Source organism: Sitodiplosis mosellana, unplaced genomic scaffold (genome assembly GCF_009176505.1).
Source record: "Sitodiplosis mosellana isolate CC-2019 unplaced genomic scaffold, AAFC_SMos_1.0 Smas_scaffold_1, whole genome shotgun sequence".
NCBI classification, from domain to species: Eukaryota; Metazoa; Arthropoda; class Insecta; order Diptera; family Cecidomyiidae; genus Sitodiplosis; species Sitodiplosis mosellana.
This window is the reverse complement of record NW_022595244.1, coordinates 12,383,527-12,397,229: the sequence shown is the minus strand read 5'-3', so window position 1 is coordinate 12,397,229 and position 13,703 is coordinate 12,383,527. Positions and strand designations below refer to the sequence as shown.

The 13,703-nt window shown below is 35.9% G+C and overlaps 1 protein-coding gene across 2 annotated transcripts in view; it reads left to right on the top strand.

The window, feature by feature from the left end:
* LOC129580553 (hemicentin-2) overlaps positions 1-13,227 on the top strand; it is a 140,172-nt gene extending 126,945 nt beyond the window's left edge. Inside the window, exon 17 of one of the 2 annotated variants that reach the window (XM_055471078.1) lies at positions 9,888-13,227. In XM_055471078.1, coding sequence (XP_055327053.1) covers positions 9,888-9,938 — 51 coding nt within the window. In that variant the 3' untranslated portion in view covers positions 9,939-13,227. The remainder of the gene's footprint in view (positions 1-9,887) is intronic. The other variant, XM_055471080.1, reaches the window with a different exon arrangement.
* Positions 13,228-13,703: the final 476 nt, after the last annotated feature.

Sequence of the window (13,703 nt, the reverse complement as noted above, 5' to 3'; positions counted from 1 at the left end):
CAAATTCTTGACAGCTTATTTCACACGTAGTCGCACATTTTAAGGCCTGCTTTACATTTTAACATCGACCAAATGTTGAGTGGTTTTCATGTTGAGTCTGTCATTTTCGAATGCAACGATTTGTTGCCAACGGAACATAGAAACTAGTGTGAAAATTAGACTCAATTAAATTACTCAACATGTTACTATCGAGATTAGCACAACATTCGTTTGAAAGCACCGTTGTTTTTTTCTCTCTCTGTTTCATGTTAAATCAATTGCCACTCATCGATAATTTACGAAAAAAAAATCAAATAAATTGCAATCCAACCAATAACATTGATATTTGGCGCTGAAATACATATTTCATTTGCTCACACGCATTTTTTATTCACTCTTACTCTATCTCTCTCGTTCCGCCTCTTTTGTTTGATTTGTTTTAATGATCGATAAAATAATATGTTTTCCAAGCGATAGCTTTTAATGAATATTACAATACACATATTTTTTTTCTGCGATTGCATCATCACAAGCAATGCGTTTTTTTTTCTTTTTCAAATATCATTTTAAATATATGAGTATATTTTTTACGTACCAGTTCACACGTTACGTTGTTAATTTGATGTGGATACTGGATATTTTTCATATAAATGTAATTGGTTTTCAGAAAACACAGTGAAAATGCCAAAAAGTCAACAAGTTTCGTTGCAAAAGCAACTCGATTGCATTTGCAAATATCATCCATATAAAGAGCAGCACAACTCAGAATCGGCCGGACTTTTTGTTCATTTTCTCGCATTCGTATTTTTCCAATCACGAATAGACACAGCATCACCACATTTTTTCCACACAAAACACCACATTCACACACAGACACACCCAAAACATTTCTCTTTCTTTTTTTAAAAACATTTTTATCGTTCGCTCGAGTAATTTTGTTTCCAAAAAAAATCGCACATATCGTCAGAAGTATATACAGGAGTAAGCGAATGTTGATATCAAAGTGATAAGCACGTAAAAAAAAGTTTAATTACAAAAATATTTAAAAGCACAAATGTAACAGAAAGAATTCATTCATTAAGTATTCCACGTTTTTTATTCACCCTCTCCCTCACACACTCTCCCTCACACACTCTCCCTCATTTCGTTTTGGATATTATTTGTTGTTTAAAGCGCTATTTTGTTTATTACGATTTTGTTTTTTTTTTGTCGTCTGTACTTTGCGTTGCATTCACACAAAATACACACCAATAATGCGCACAAACACTTTTTATTCGCACTTAATTTGCCGTTTTTCGTTAGGTATCGCTGAATCATATTCACCAGAAAGTTGTGCTTTGCAGTCGATAAGGCAAATATTGAAAGGCAAAATGCATGCATGTGAAAACATCAAAATCGGAACCATATCAATGTGCAATCTGCCAATCTGTCAAAGTGAATCCATTCTGGATTTTTCAATTGATATATCAGATTGTCGACGATTACACATGCATGCGAATCACTTCAAGCTGTGCACACTCACACATAAACACACACAGAGAACACAATCGAGTGCAGACGATCAATCACGGAATGCATTTTGTACGTGTTTAGTTTGCACATCCGCGCGAGACTGCGTAAAATGGCATTTTAAGCCCATCACATACAAATTTTGAGTTTTGAGCACACGAAGTGTTTGTTTTTATTCCTCTCTTTTTTTTTCGCTTTATATTCGTAAGTACACATTTTTCGCATCATTTTTACTCTTGAATTACCGAGAAGAATTCTGGAATTCTTCAGTTTTTTTTTGTGTGTGTTGACATGGCGTATATATTCATACAATCTGCACAATGTAGCCCATAATTTTTACAAATAAACTGCTTGAAAAGAGCAAAACACGACATCAAACGTTTCAAATTATTGTTAACACTTAGGAATTTTATACAATTAAAATACACAAACATTTCCACACCTTTTTTTAGAATTAATTTAAATTTAAAAAAAAATGCAAGCTTTTTTTTATTCCTACTTCACATTTTGGCATTTAAATGTTTTCGTAGACATCGTGAGTGTAGACACAAACAAGAAATGAACAATTTACTCAAAAGCTTTTAACATATTTTCACGCCAATCAAATATCCACACGAAACAATAAAACAGTTTGGAAATAATAAAAGAATATTGTTTCAACTGAATGAGCCAATTTTCGCTGCAAATAAATGACACCATGCTTTTAAGGGCAAACACGGTACTCATTTGAACAGAAACATTCAAAGCAATTGTGCGAATAATGAGTATTGCATGTTTGCCCGAAGAAACATGGGCTAGCATTTGTTTTTCTATTTTTAGGATTTTGAGAAATGAAACACGTTGTTTTTCAATATATGTAGGACTATTTTTTTTTATTGACATATAAAAAAATTTATTCGCAAATTTTTACGATTTATTTTGCACCTCGAACAATTTATATATTGAACGAACGCACTTTTATTACATCACTTGCACTTAAATTGCATTCTGCACCAATCAGGCCAATCAGTGTGAAATTGTTCGTAAACATATTTTTTATAACAGTATTTATGCATAGAAATAATTAAAATTAAGCGCTACAAAAACACACCATATATGAAATCGAAACGGAAGAAAATCCAAATAAATTAGGTGAAATCCGACAATAAAAGAGAGACACCGAAATCAAATTTAATCAAACACTCCAGAGAAAATCGCGTCAATCAAGTTGATCTCGCTTAAGTCCAATTCCGTCCGAAAAGTTTCTTCAGTTTAGTGGGAATAAGACGTCTTTCTAATTGATTTTCGGGGGAAGAGAGCTATGCCAGTTTCTCGATGGATTACAACGAATTGAATTGACCAAATCTTTGTGTTTGCCAAAGTGACAACAAAAGCTCAACGGATTAAAGGAAAGTTTGATTTTCACATCGCATCGTTAAGTTGCTGCTTATCACTCGACAAGTTGACTGACTTAGCATCCGAATTATTTCTAACCAAGTTTTGTACTGAGTTCGCAATCGATTTTTCCCGATTCGAATTTTACTCTGATTGAACTTAAGGCCATGGATTGAATGTTTCCCCTTTGTTTTTTTCTCAATGAACATCGCGTTGTGCAATATTTTATCAGAAAAACCGACAATATGACCCTTTGCATGGGATTTGTTCGCTTTTTCGTGAATGAAATTCGCGTTGACCACGCTTCTGTGCGTAAATATTGAGCCGTGAAAATTTACGATCACCATGAAATATGAGATTGCAGTCGTTCATTATTATTTACCAATGGTTCTTCTTTTTTTTTCCTCGCTCGTTGCCATGATGTGTTGCATCCGTCTCTTCCTGTTTATACAAAGAGAATTTCCATTTTATGTACGCTTTAAAATTAGCCCATTCGATTTTTCGAATGCACTTTATGATGCACACACATTACATTTTTATTCAAAGCAATTTTTATGTTCGTGTCAAATTCGATGATTTGTATTTTATGCGCGTCGCGCCGTGCACACAAAAAACAGAGAGTTGGGATTTCAAGTGAATCAAGCCGCTGAATGCGAAATGAATGAAATGCTTTGTAAAATTCCGGTGGTGTGTGAAGCGTTTTTATGGTTTACCCGCTTCGAATTGATGGCCCACACAACCGAAATATATTGATGGAAAAAAAAATTCAATGGAAACATCCCCATATTCATATTTCATACGACCCAAAAAAAAAACTCATTTTACAAAAGCACGTTATTATTAATCCAAAATTGAAAAGATTTTTTTGTGGGCTTGCTTATGAATTTGAATAGTACAGAGCGACCATACGCTGCTCTCATATCAAATGAAAAATTCAACGGTTTCTTGATGGATTTCAAATGCAGATTATATAATTGATGAAGCGACGTGCTCTCTCTCTGTAATTTCGCTTAATCTCACATTGTGTAAAATTCATTAAATTGTTAAATTGATCAAACACCGATTCGAAAACTACCGAAGCGTTTAACTTATGGTTTTAAAATTAGTCAAAAGCGTCGGGCGATACTTGAAACATTTAATTTGGGAGGTAACGAGCGATCGAAAGCGTGCAGTGAACCGAATTTTTGTGTTGTGTAAATGTGTAAACAATGAAAATGTTGCATTTGTCCATGAATTGGGAATTATTTCGGAATTTTCATCGTGCAACGATTGTTAAATCTGCACACAAACAAAAATTTGCACACTATGGACACAAATTTGGGCCAAAATGGGCATGGGTATATAATTTAAATGTGTATAATTCATCGCGATTATGATAATTTTATGTGCGTTTGCATTTTCCCTCACACATTTGAACATGTTTAAGCCTTTAATTGGTAAATCCATTTAAAACGATTCAAGTTTCCTCATCGTCCTGCTGCATCACAGCTGCCCTGCCCAGCCCAGCCAAACCAGTTTCGACTCATCACTCAACAGGCATAACATTTCATATGTATGTATTTCCGATAGTTAAATTGGTTTCTGTTCCATTTGCCACGGTCTCTCAATGAAAAATGTTGATCCGTATTGACATCGGTGGCCAAATAACGAAAAAATTTCCAAGGGAGACGGAAAAAAACACCATTATTTTTGGTTGATTCAAAAAAAAATTGAGTTGATGTTATTCTCCACTTCAAATTACCCATAATATACCTAACTAATGGATGTTTCCGTCCGAACGCATTTTCCCATTGCCAACCAAAATCTCAACCAATGCCGAATAAATGATGGAATGGCATTAAACTCGACGATGTTGTTAATTAAAGAGTTGCGAATTAAATTTTATTAACTCAATAAACTGACCAAATGTGCACACAATTTTTTTCAGCTCTTCTTCTTCTCCTTCTTCTTCTTCTTCCACCACTTGCCGCTGATCGCTCGTAATAAAGTTCTATATTTAATTTTTCTCTCTCTTTCTCTCGTTGTCTGTCTCTCCATTTTCACCCGAAATAAAAATTGTAAATTTCCTCGCATAGACAACAGCTGGTCCAATGAAAAAAAAACCGTGAGGGTGAGAGGCGAGAGCGGCTAGCAACGTCATTCATAAAATTTATTTATTTTATTTGGCGCGTTTAATTGTCAAGTTTTACACTTTTTTCCAGCCGAATTGCGGTTTTTGATGACATTTTTATTGCATACAAACATCATCATCGCCTCGTGCCATTGTCCATACTCTTGAGAGTGTCAGCATCATCTGCGCGACAATGGGCCACGACCATTTTTCGGATCATAAACACATTTGCTTCGCATAAATTCAATGCTTCACACCCTCTAATGTGATAACGATTATTATTTTCGTTTTGTGAAGCGAAAAAACAAACAGTCAAATATATCTCACTCTCGCATGTGCGAATCACACACCCGCAGCATTAATCCATACTGGCGTGAATACGGGCATGCGTGCGGCGCGATCACAACACGCGAAAAATACGAGTGAACCAAATTAAAAACAAAGGCAAAAATTATTATTATTGCCACCGCACTCGCACATAATGAATTTTAATGGTTACACACAAAACAGCGACGCACAGTGGTCATTCGCCAGATTTAAGCGAATTCATATTTCGAAAAACAATTTGAAAGAAAAAAAAATTCAAAATTCGAGAGTTCGTTTCGATGGTCAAAACCAATAGTTGCATCTATTTGCCATCGAAACAATTGCAACGAATGTATTTTAATGGTTTAATTGGGCACAGAGATTTGAAAATCGATGCGCTGACCTTGTTAAAACTGTATTGGGAAATGTGTTTGTTATTCTGTTGATTCAAGCATTTTGCATTGATCCAACACATTTCCAGCGTTACAAACAACAACGGGGTGCAACAGCAACAACAATGCCGCTATCAACAACCAAATTCGTTTGTGTTTCCATCACTTTTTTTTCTGTCGTTTCGCATCGGAGGCAAAACCAAAGGGTAAACAAGCAATACAGGAATAACACACACAGACCGAAAAGAAAAGCATCGCACAAATGAAATAATGCTCAATGGTGCATGGCATTCGATTTTCATCATTGTCTGTCTTTCGAACTAATTACATCGATCCGGGAGCATTTTTTTTCTCGTTCATTTCCATTTTCCATTCGATTTTCGAATTCAATTTTTGTTTGTTTTTATTTCGTTATTTTCTATGTTGTTGTTGCTGCTGCTGCTGTTGAATATCACAAAGCGAACGTATTCATACAGAGAGCGGCGTTGTGGAGCATCGTTTGCACATAAAATGGATACAATTTCATTTTCTCTATTTGCTTCATATGCCCAAGAGATAAATACTGACGATATTTTTGCAGACACTGTGCAATGTGCATGGTTGTACGAGTGTGTGTGTGTGCATGGGCGAACGTTCGATTTGTTTGCTTCATCGCAACGACCATTGCATAGGAATTTCCATTGAGATTCTGATGTCGCCTTGTGCATAACCGCTTAAAGTCATTTCTCGCAGAGAGGGAAAATACTGTTGCTGTTTGCAGCAAACATAAACTTACTAAAGCTAAGTTCGTTGGCTCTTCCACCCTTCCTCTCTGTTACTTACGCTCTGCTTAGAGCGCTCGTTAACTCATGAAATGCTCCGGGATAAAAATGGGTCTGCCACATTCAGTAGATCGAAGTGGAATTTCGGAAGAGATAGCCAGAAGTAGCTACACATTTCGCTGTGAAATTGCATTTCACGTAAATATTATTTGATGTGCATGCTGAGATATGTATTCATGCGAAGCAATCCGATAGACACACACCAGCACACAAGCACACCCACACATACACACAGTCACATGGATACATTTATTATTGAATTTTCAATCGTTACAATGAGTAAGCATTCGAATGCATCGAACTGCAGACAAGATGAAGACGATTTATTCACAGTGAGATGCTCAACTGACTTGACGTTGATTTTTGAAACTCATGAAATCGTATTGGCACACGGCACAACACAACAGCCAATAATCATGGCAGAAAAAAAAACGGGATGTGTACTGTTCTTTTTTTTATTCCATTGGAAATGATATACACTTTGAATTGTATACGCTTATTGGAATTCTCGACTGCACACGTTTTGATATGCATATTCGTCGTACGGAATTCTTTTCGCATCCATCCACTCATGATTAACAGAATTTTTCACAGTAAGTGAAATTCCAAACACTCTCGGAAAAGTAACTCGGTTCGATGGATATCAATATCGTTTCCGTTGCTCAAGTCATTTTAATTCGAGCAGTTAATAAAACCCAGCACCATTGCAAAAAAAACTTATCAAACATCCCATCAAATTGAGGTGCAAAAATGATTGCACCAGCAAAACTGAATTCACACATCCAAATCGATATATACAAGTATAATAGCACACTGACTTTGGCCACACTCAGTCTCAATAGGCTGTGAGCACAGCATGGAGAATTCACGGCTGGATAAATATCAAATAATTCAGGAAAATTCATCAACGTCGTACAACCGCCACCAACAATAACACCAGGCAAAACTGTTTATTTAGTCATAGCAAAATTGTAGCTCTCAATCAAAACGGTGAAGCAGCCCGGCAATTTGTTCTTGCATTGTATAAAGTGTGTGTGGATGTGTATTTTTTTTTTGTTATATTTCATGGCAAAATAAAACTCCAGCATGCGGTGTAACTACAAATGAAATGAACTTTTCGCAACAAATATTATCTGGCTTTGAATCAACTGACCATATTTTTGTGTTTTTCGAAAATGCAGTTTGAGCACTCGCACATATTTTCCACATGGAAAATGGTTCAGCTCACTCTTTTTTTTCGGTCTCACTCTCCCATCATTTCAGCACCCCGAATCTCGCCGTAGTATTTAAATACAGTTTTATTTGAATGCACTGCTAGCAAAATTACATTAATTTAAAACTGCCACTGACGAAACATAAAATGCAAACGAAACGAAACGAATCTGTCGGCAATATCTTCATTCACATCGACTAAATAGAAAGGGAAAAAAACAATTAAATTTTCATTATGTTTTATTCAGCAATTTGTTTATAATTTTCCCGATGGATTAACGTTTTTTGCTGCTTCCGCCGCTGCTACTGCTGTTGCTCCCCGAGCAATGTGCATCTCATTGCAATTTTATTGCTGAACTAAAATAATAATTAAATGATGCATTCGGAGATGAAAAATGAAAAAAGGAACGCGACTTGGTGAAGAGGAAAAACGCGCTGTTCAGAAATTATACCGTATCTCACTGTATTCAGTGGAAAACCGTTTGTGAGTCGGGCGCCGTCGGTCGTATTTGCCATTGCAACAGCGGTCAATATGGTTGAGTTGATGAAAAATGAGATGGTTTCTATTTGAATTGCGACGACGAGAGCAACATGAGCGTACCCGATCCCATTTTCTCTCGTTCGCTCTCATTTTTTTTTTTTTTTTCTCGCACACTTCTGTTCCAATTCTATTCATTTTGGATTTATGTAAAACGGAAATGATGAAGGTTTTTCACCACGGATTCATTATTTTTTTTTTTTTGCAAATGCGGGTGCATTTCGCGTTGAATCGCCAGGAAACGGGTATATGATTTATTTGCAACACAAATGATGTGAGAGAGACGAGACTGAGTCCAAAAACTGACTGAAGCTTGGTGATTTAAATAAATTCGATGAAGTGAGTTTACATTTGGTACTGTTGGTCCGGACGAGAGAAGTAAATCAAATTCGAAATCAAAAGAATCCGTGTCAGATCCGGGTCGAGAGAAGTGAAAAAAAAATTACGAGTAGAACATTATGGTGGGGTCCTGTCGCGCATTTCAAGCACTTTGAAACAATGTGTCATTCGTCAATTATGGTGACGTGGGATTTAATTAAATCTGAAAACAATTCGTCATTCGTCAGTTCCATTACTTTTCCACTGCAAATATTTCGCCAATAAAAGTCTTTGTCCCTCCCGCTCCACTCATCATGACGAACGCTGGCCGAAGTTCATTAGCACTTGAACCGCTTTTGATGAAAAATAAATTGCCTCTTCGAAATGAAAAGCAAAAACAACGCATGAAATTAATTAAAATCGGAAATCACATAGAATGAATCGCCACTCGAAATTGCTTTGAACTGAGGCTGAGAGCATTATATTTATTTATCAAACGCGCTGAAATTCATTTCCGTTAGCATTTCGAATCATTTTTAATTGGAGTAGTCATTTTTTTCCACTCTCGCCCGCGCAATCGGCAATAAAACAAAACACTCTTTTATTAGTTTGATTGATTTCACTGCGGCATTCGGAATTATTTTCAATTTTCCGATTCAATCCGACAACCGATAACAGTGCTATCCATGTGGCGGTCGTGCTTGTGGCAATAAAAACAATGCGAACGATTTTTAACGACGAAAAATGTGGAATTTCGTGCAGCTGATTTAATGACAGACGCTGTTATTTCAATTTGAGAGCTGTAATTAAAATTGAAGTTGCAAAAACTTGACTGTATTTTTCCAGACTTCGCCAGTCACTTAGTTATACTTCGACTCGGAATTCAATCGGAAATTTGTACGAGCATTGCCACAAGTTTTTAAATGTCGTGCACAAAAACTTTGAGGAGTAAAAAGTATTGAATGCGATGGAGCTTCAGATACACATACACCTTATGGGATTGTAGCTATAGCTATGCTAACAAATGGTTTAAATTTTATACATCAATTAAAAAAAATAGCCCGAGAGCATAAAAGTCAATTCAATTCGTTGATTCTCTACGTGAAACGGGCAAATGGCATTTGATTGATAGGAAGAGCGTCGTTTTTATTTTTATGGTTCGAAATCCAAAAAGTAAAGAAAAAAAAAGAATTGAAAGCAAAAATAAAATCAAAGACAATAAACAATCATTTCAATCAATTTCAATATTGTCTGAATTCTAACAAAAAACAAAACCAAAACCTTGAATCTACATAAATTGTATGTCTCTCTCTATCTCTCTTACGTAGGCAATGCCAGTTCTTCGTACATTTGGGACCCATGTAAACCACGTAGTGTAGCAGAAACGTGAACCTATTTACCACCACCACCCGTCAAATCACTCCAATCAAATTAGTCATAGTAATAGTAATCTAACCACCACTGCCAGCATTAATCAAAGCACTGCGAATAACCAATATGTGTCGATGAAAAAATTCTCATCGTCGGCATCGCTATCGAACAATAACAATTGTAATTCGAACAGTAGTAGTAATAATGCAAAAATCACAAGCAAATTGATTGCAAATCAAATCACAAACGATATAATCAAACCGAAAGCGATTAGTGCGGCCGAAGCAAAGCTCAAGAATACCAATAAAAATTATGCCAAAACGTCGTCGTCGACCGATTCTGGCAAAAGCGGTGGCTATCATAAGATGTACAATCGTCAAGAGATCGCTGATTCGAGCGACTATTCGATGCGTTTGAATCAGCCAAGCACGTCCATTGACATGCTGAGTTGCGTCAGCACAAATAGTAGTTCGGACAGCAGTTCGACCTTGAATGTTTGCGATTATTTGCCAAATGAGGCGGCGACGGCGACATCGTCAACGGCATCGGCGGTGGCGGCAATGGCGATTTCGGCCAATTGTAGGAAAAAACCCGTTGTCAATGATTATGCGACGGCCGACTATGTAATGCATCGGCCAAAATCGTCACAATCGCAACACAATGCATATAAATCGCCGGCCGACAAGAAGCAACATCGTAAACACCATTCTGCACAGGGCATTCGTTCGCAACAGCACACGGCCTCCGGTCCGATTTATGCAAAAAAACACCAGCACACTAAAAAACCCACAACACACCACCACAATCACACACACAAACAGACTGCAGCACAAAACACACCACACAGTTTGCACATGTCATCGCCCGATCCCCCATCGCCGCCACCACTCAGGCTACAACCTACTGCCAAAAAAGATAGACACAGCTAATTTATTTTCGATCGAACAATTTTTCGGTGGCTTTCGATGTAGTTTCGAACATTTCCAAATTTTCCCCGATGTAGCAGACGCGGTTAGTTTTAGCAGAATAAAAAAAAATCAAACGAAGCGTACGCCAAGCCAAAACTATTATAATCGTGTGTGATCAACATTTATTATTCAACGGTCAGAAAGACAAACGAATCAAATGCTTTGGTTGTGAACACTCACACAAACACACGAACACACATTCAAACACGAACATTTGCATAGAGATTATTCACGTATTTTAAATTTAGGATGAAAATTGCGACTTTTTCGTTAATTCAGGAGAGCAGGAACATGACTAACAAAATATTCGCTTTTCATTGGAAATTAGTCACATTCAAATTGCCAAATTTCGCTCTTGTTCCTGTCTCCTCAATCGTTGGATTTCAGAACAAAAAAACAACAACCATGTAAAAGAGAACAATTTCAGAAATTATTTCGTAATTCATATATATATATATTAACTATAAGGATGTAAAAAGAAACGCTGTATTTAACAAAACCGCTATCGTAATTCTGTTCTTTTCAATTTTTATGTTGATGATTTACTTAAACACACTAATACACACACACAAACACATACACACACATATTGAATATTCATGCTCATAGAAATTCATTGTAAAAAGAAGCGAAAAGCGACACACTAACCAAATTTAATGAAAATCAACAACAACAACAACAACACCAACCACAAAACCAGCACACATCATAATCTCTATTCATCTACACGAAACCCCTCCACAATTTCACACCCACAATGTTACATTCTGTATAAAAGACCATGTTAAAACCATTTTCACACTCATATTTTCCCTTTATATTTCTGTCTTTATCACTAACCACACTCGACATTCAGATATTTTTTTTTGCTTTTATTCTTTTTGAAACATTCGTTCGTTTGGTTGATTTTGTTTTTCTTCTTCTTGGCCCTTTTTTTATAAAGTGAACTTCGTTTGTGGACTCGTTCTTCTTGTTACTTCTCGATTTTTAGTTTGTTACGTTTCCATTTTCTTTTTCAATATGAACTCGATCTTCTTTCTTTCTTTCTTTCTTTCTCGCTGTATAAATTACATTGATCAAGCATTTTCCTCTTTATTTCGTTCTTCTTTAACAATATCATGAACTTCTTGTTCTATATTTGTAAGACTGAAACTGTATTTATTTTATTGTGCTTCGTTCGCGTAAGAGTCTCCATTTAGATTTTCAGTTCGCTTATTTTAATTGCGTTCCAATACTGTTAACTCTATCATTCATTTTTGTACATACACGAAACGAAATTCGATCCTTTTTTTCAATTTATATAGATTTTTTTTTTCTGCCGTTGTACAGAACAGAATTAATTCATTTTATTGGAAATTTTGGTTCTTCCGCCTTCTACGAAATATGCGATTGAATCGAATAGAAAAAAAAATGAAAATGTTTCATTTAATAAATGTTTTAATGGGAAGTTCTGTTTTTTTTTTCTTCAAAGAACCAAGCATTAAATGTTAGCAAAAGTTTTCTATTCATTTTTCCAGCAGAGCCAAGAGACTCGCATCGCTATTTATATTGAGCTCAGGATATTTCAAGTATTTTCATAAAGTAACAACAAATTCGAATAATTGAAAACATCAAGCGATAAAGTTGATCGAAAGCTCCACTGTTCGAGTTGAGTGAAAAGTTTTGAATTTCTTTTACCTCAATTACGAGCTGACTTTTGCACTTATTTCACTTCCATCTGCTCCAAATCATCCATCAGCCATCATGTGCGCTGTGCATCGAAGTTGAAGACAGAGTTTTTGATATTTGATGGTTTAATGAACAGATAATCAAAATCGACTCCTTTTGCAATGTCAGAGAATTTAAAAACTATGTCCGTTTAACTGAAATTGCTCCAGGCATACATAATAATGTGTATACAGCAATACGATGCAACCATTAGGGATGGATGTCGGTTTCTTTTTAGTTCATTTCACAAAAGTTTTAGCATTATCTCAGTTTAATGCAAACTTGCAGATGTTTTCGTTCGATATTTCATCGAACTTTTTAATTTTTTTTTCGTTGGTAACTATTCGATTGTTATCCTTTTTAAATTGGTGAGCTTGCATTGGATATGCTGCAGCACGTATTAATAATTTCGATAAAACATTTTTTTTTGCCATCAATCAAGATTGGATTACAGTTGGAATGAAGCGGACGAACCAAAATCAATAGTGATTTCCATCTCAAAAATGCTAATGAATAATAAGAAAAGAATGTGAAACGAAGAAGAAAATGCAGAAACATATTTTGGAGAAGAAACAAAACGAAAAAAAACACACCAGAAAAACAAAATCAAGAAAACAAAAAATCCATTTATTTCCCTACGCCCTACGAAGCTATAGTATGTAAAAATTGCGCGTATTTCAACTAGAAATTTGGAAAAATACCCCGCCCTCCTGATATTTTATGTTTCTCTCTGTCTATTTCTTTTTATTTTTATTTTTATCATTTTTTTCTGTTTTATGCTAACGATTCAAACGAACAAGCGAATTTTATTAAAAATTGTAATTTATTATTGTTATCTATTTGCAATGTATGCATATAAATTCGTGTAAATCGCTTTTATGTGCGTGCAGTCGACAGCAACACAGAATGACCTGCGGAACAGCATGATGTTGAATGGAAGTAAACATCAACGTGATCTATTTTCTGGCTCGTTGGGCATTCCCGATGTAACGACGCACGTTGGCCGAGTTGTACATGACTTCGAATTGATGTCACGAAGCCGAGGTGCATCGCCAACTGGGGCCGAAGTGCATCGCAATAGTGATGTAATTTTTTCGG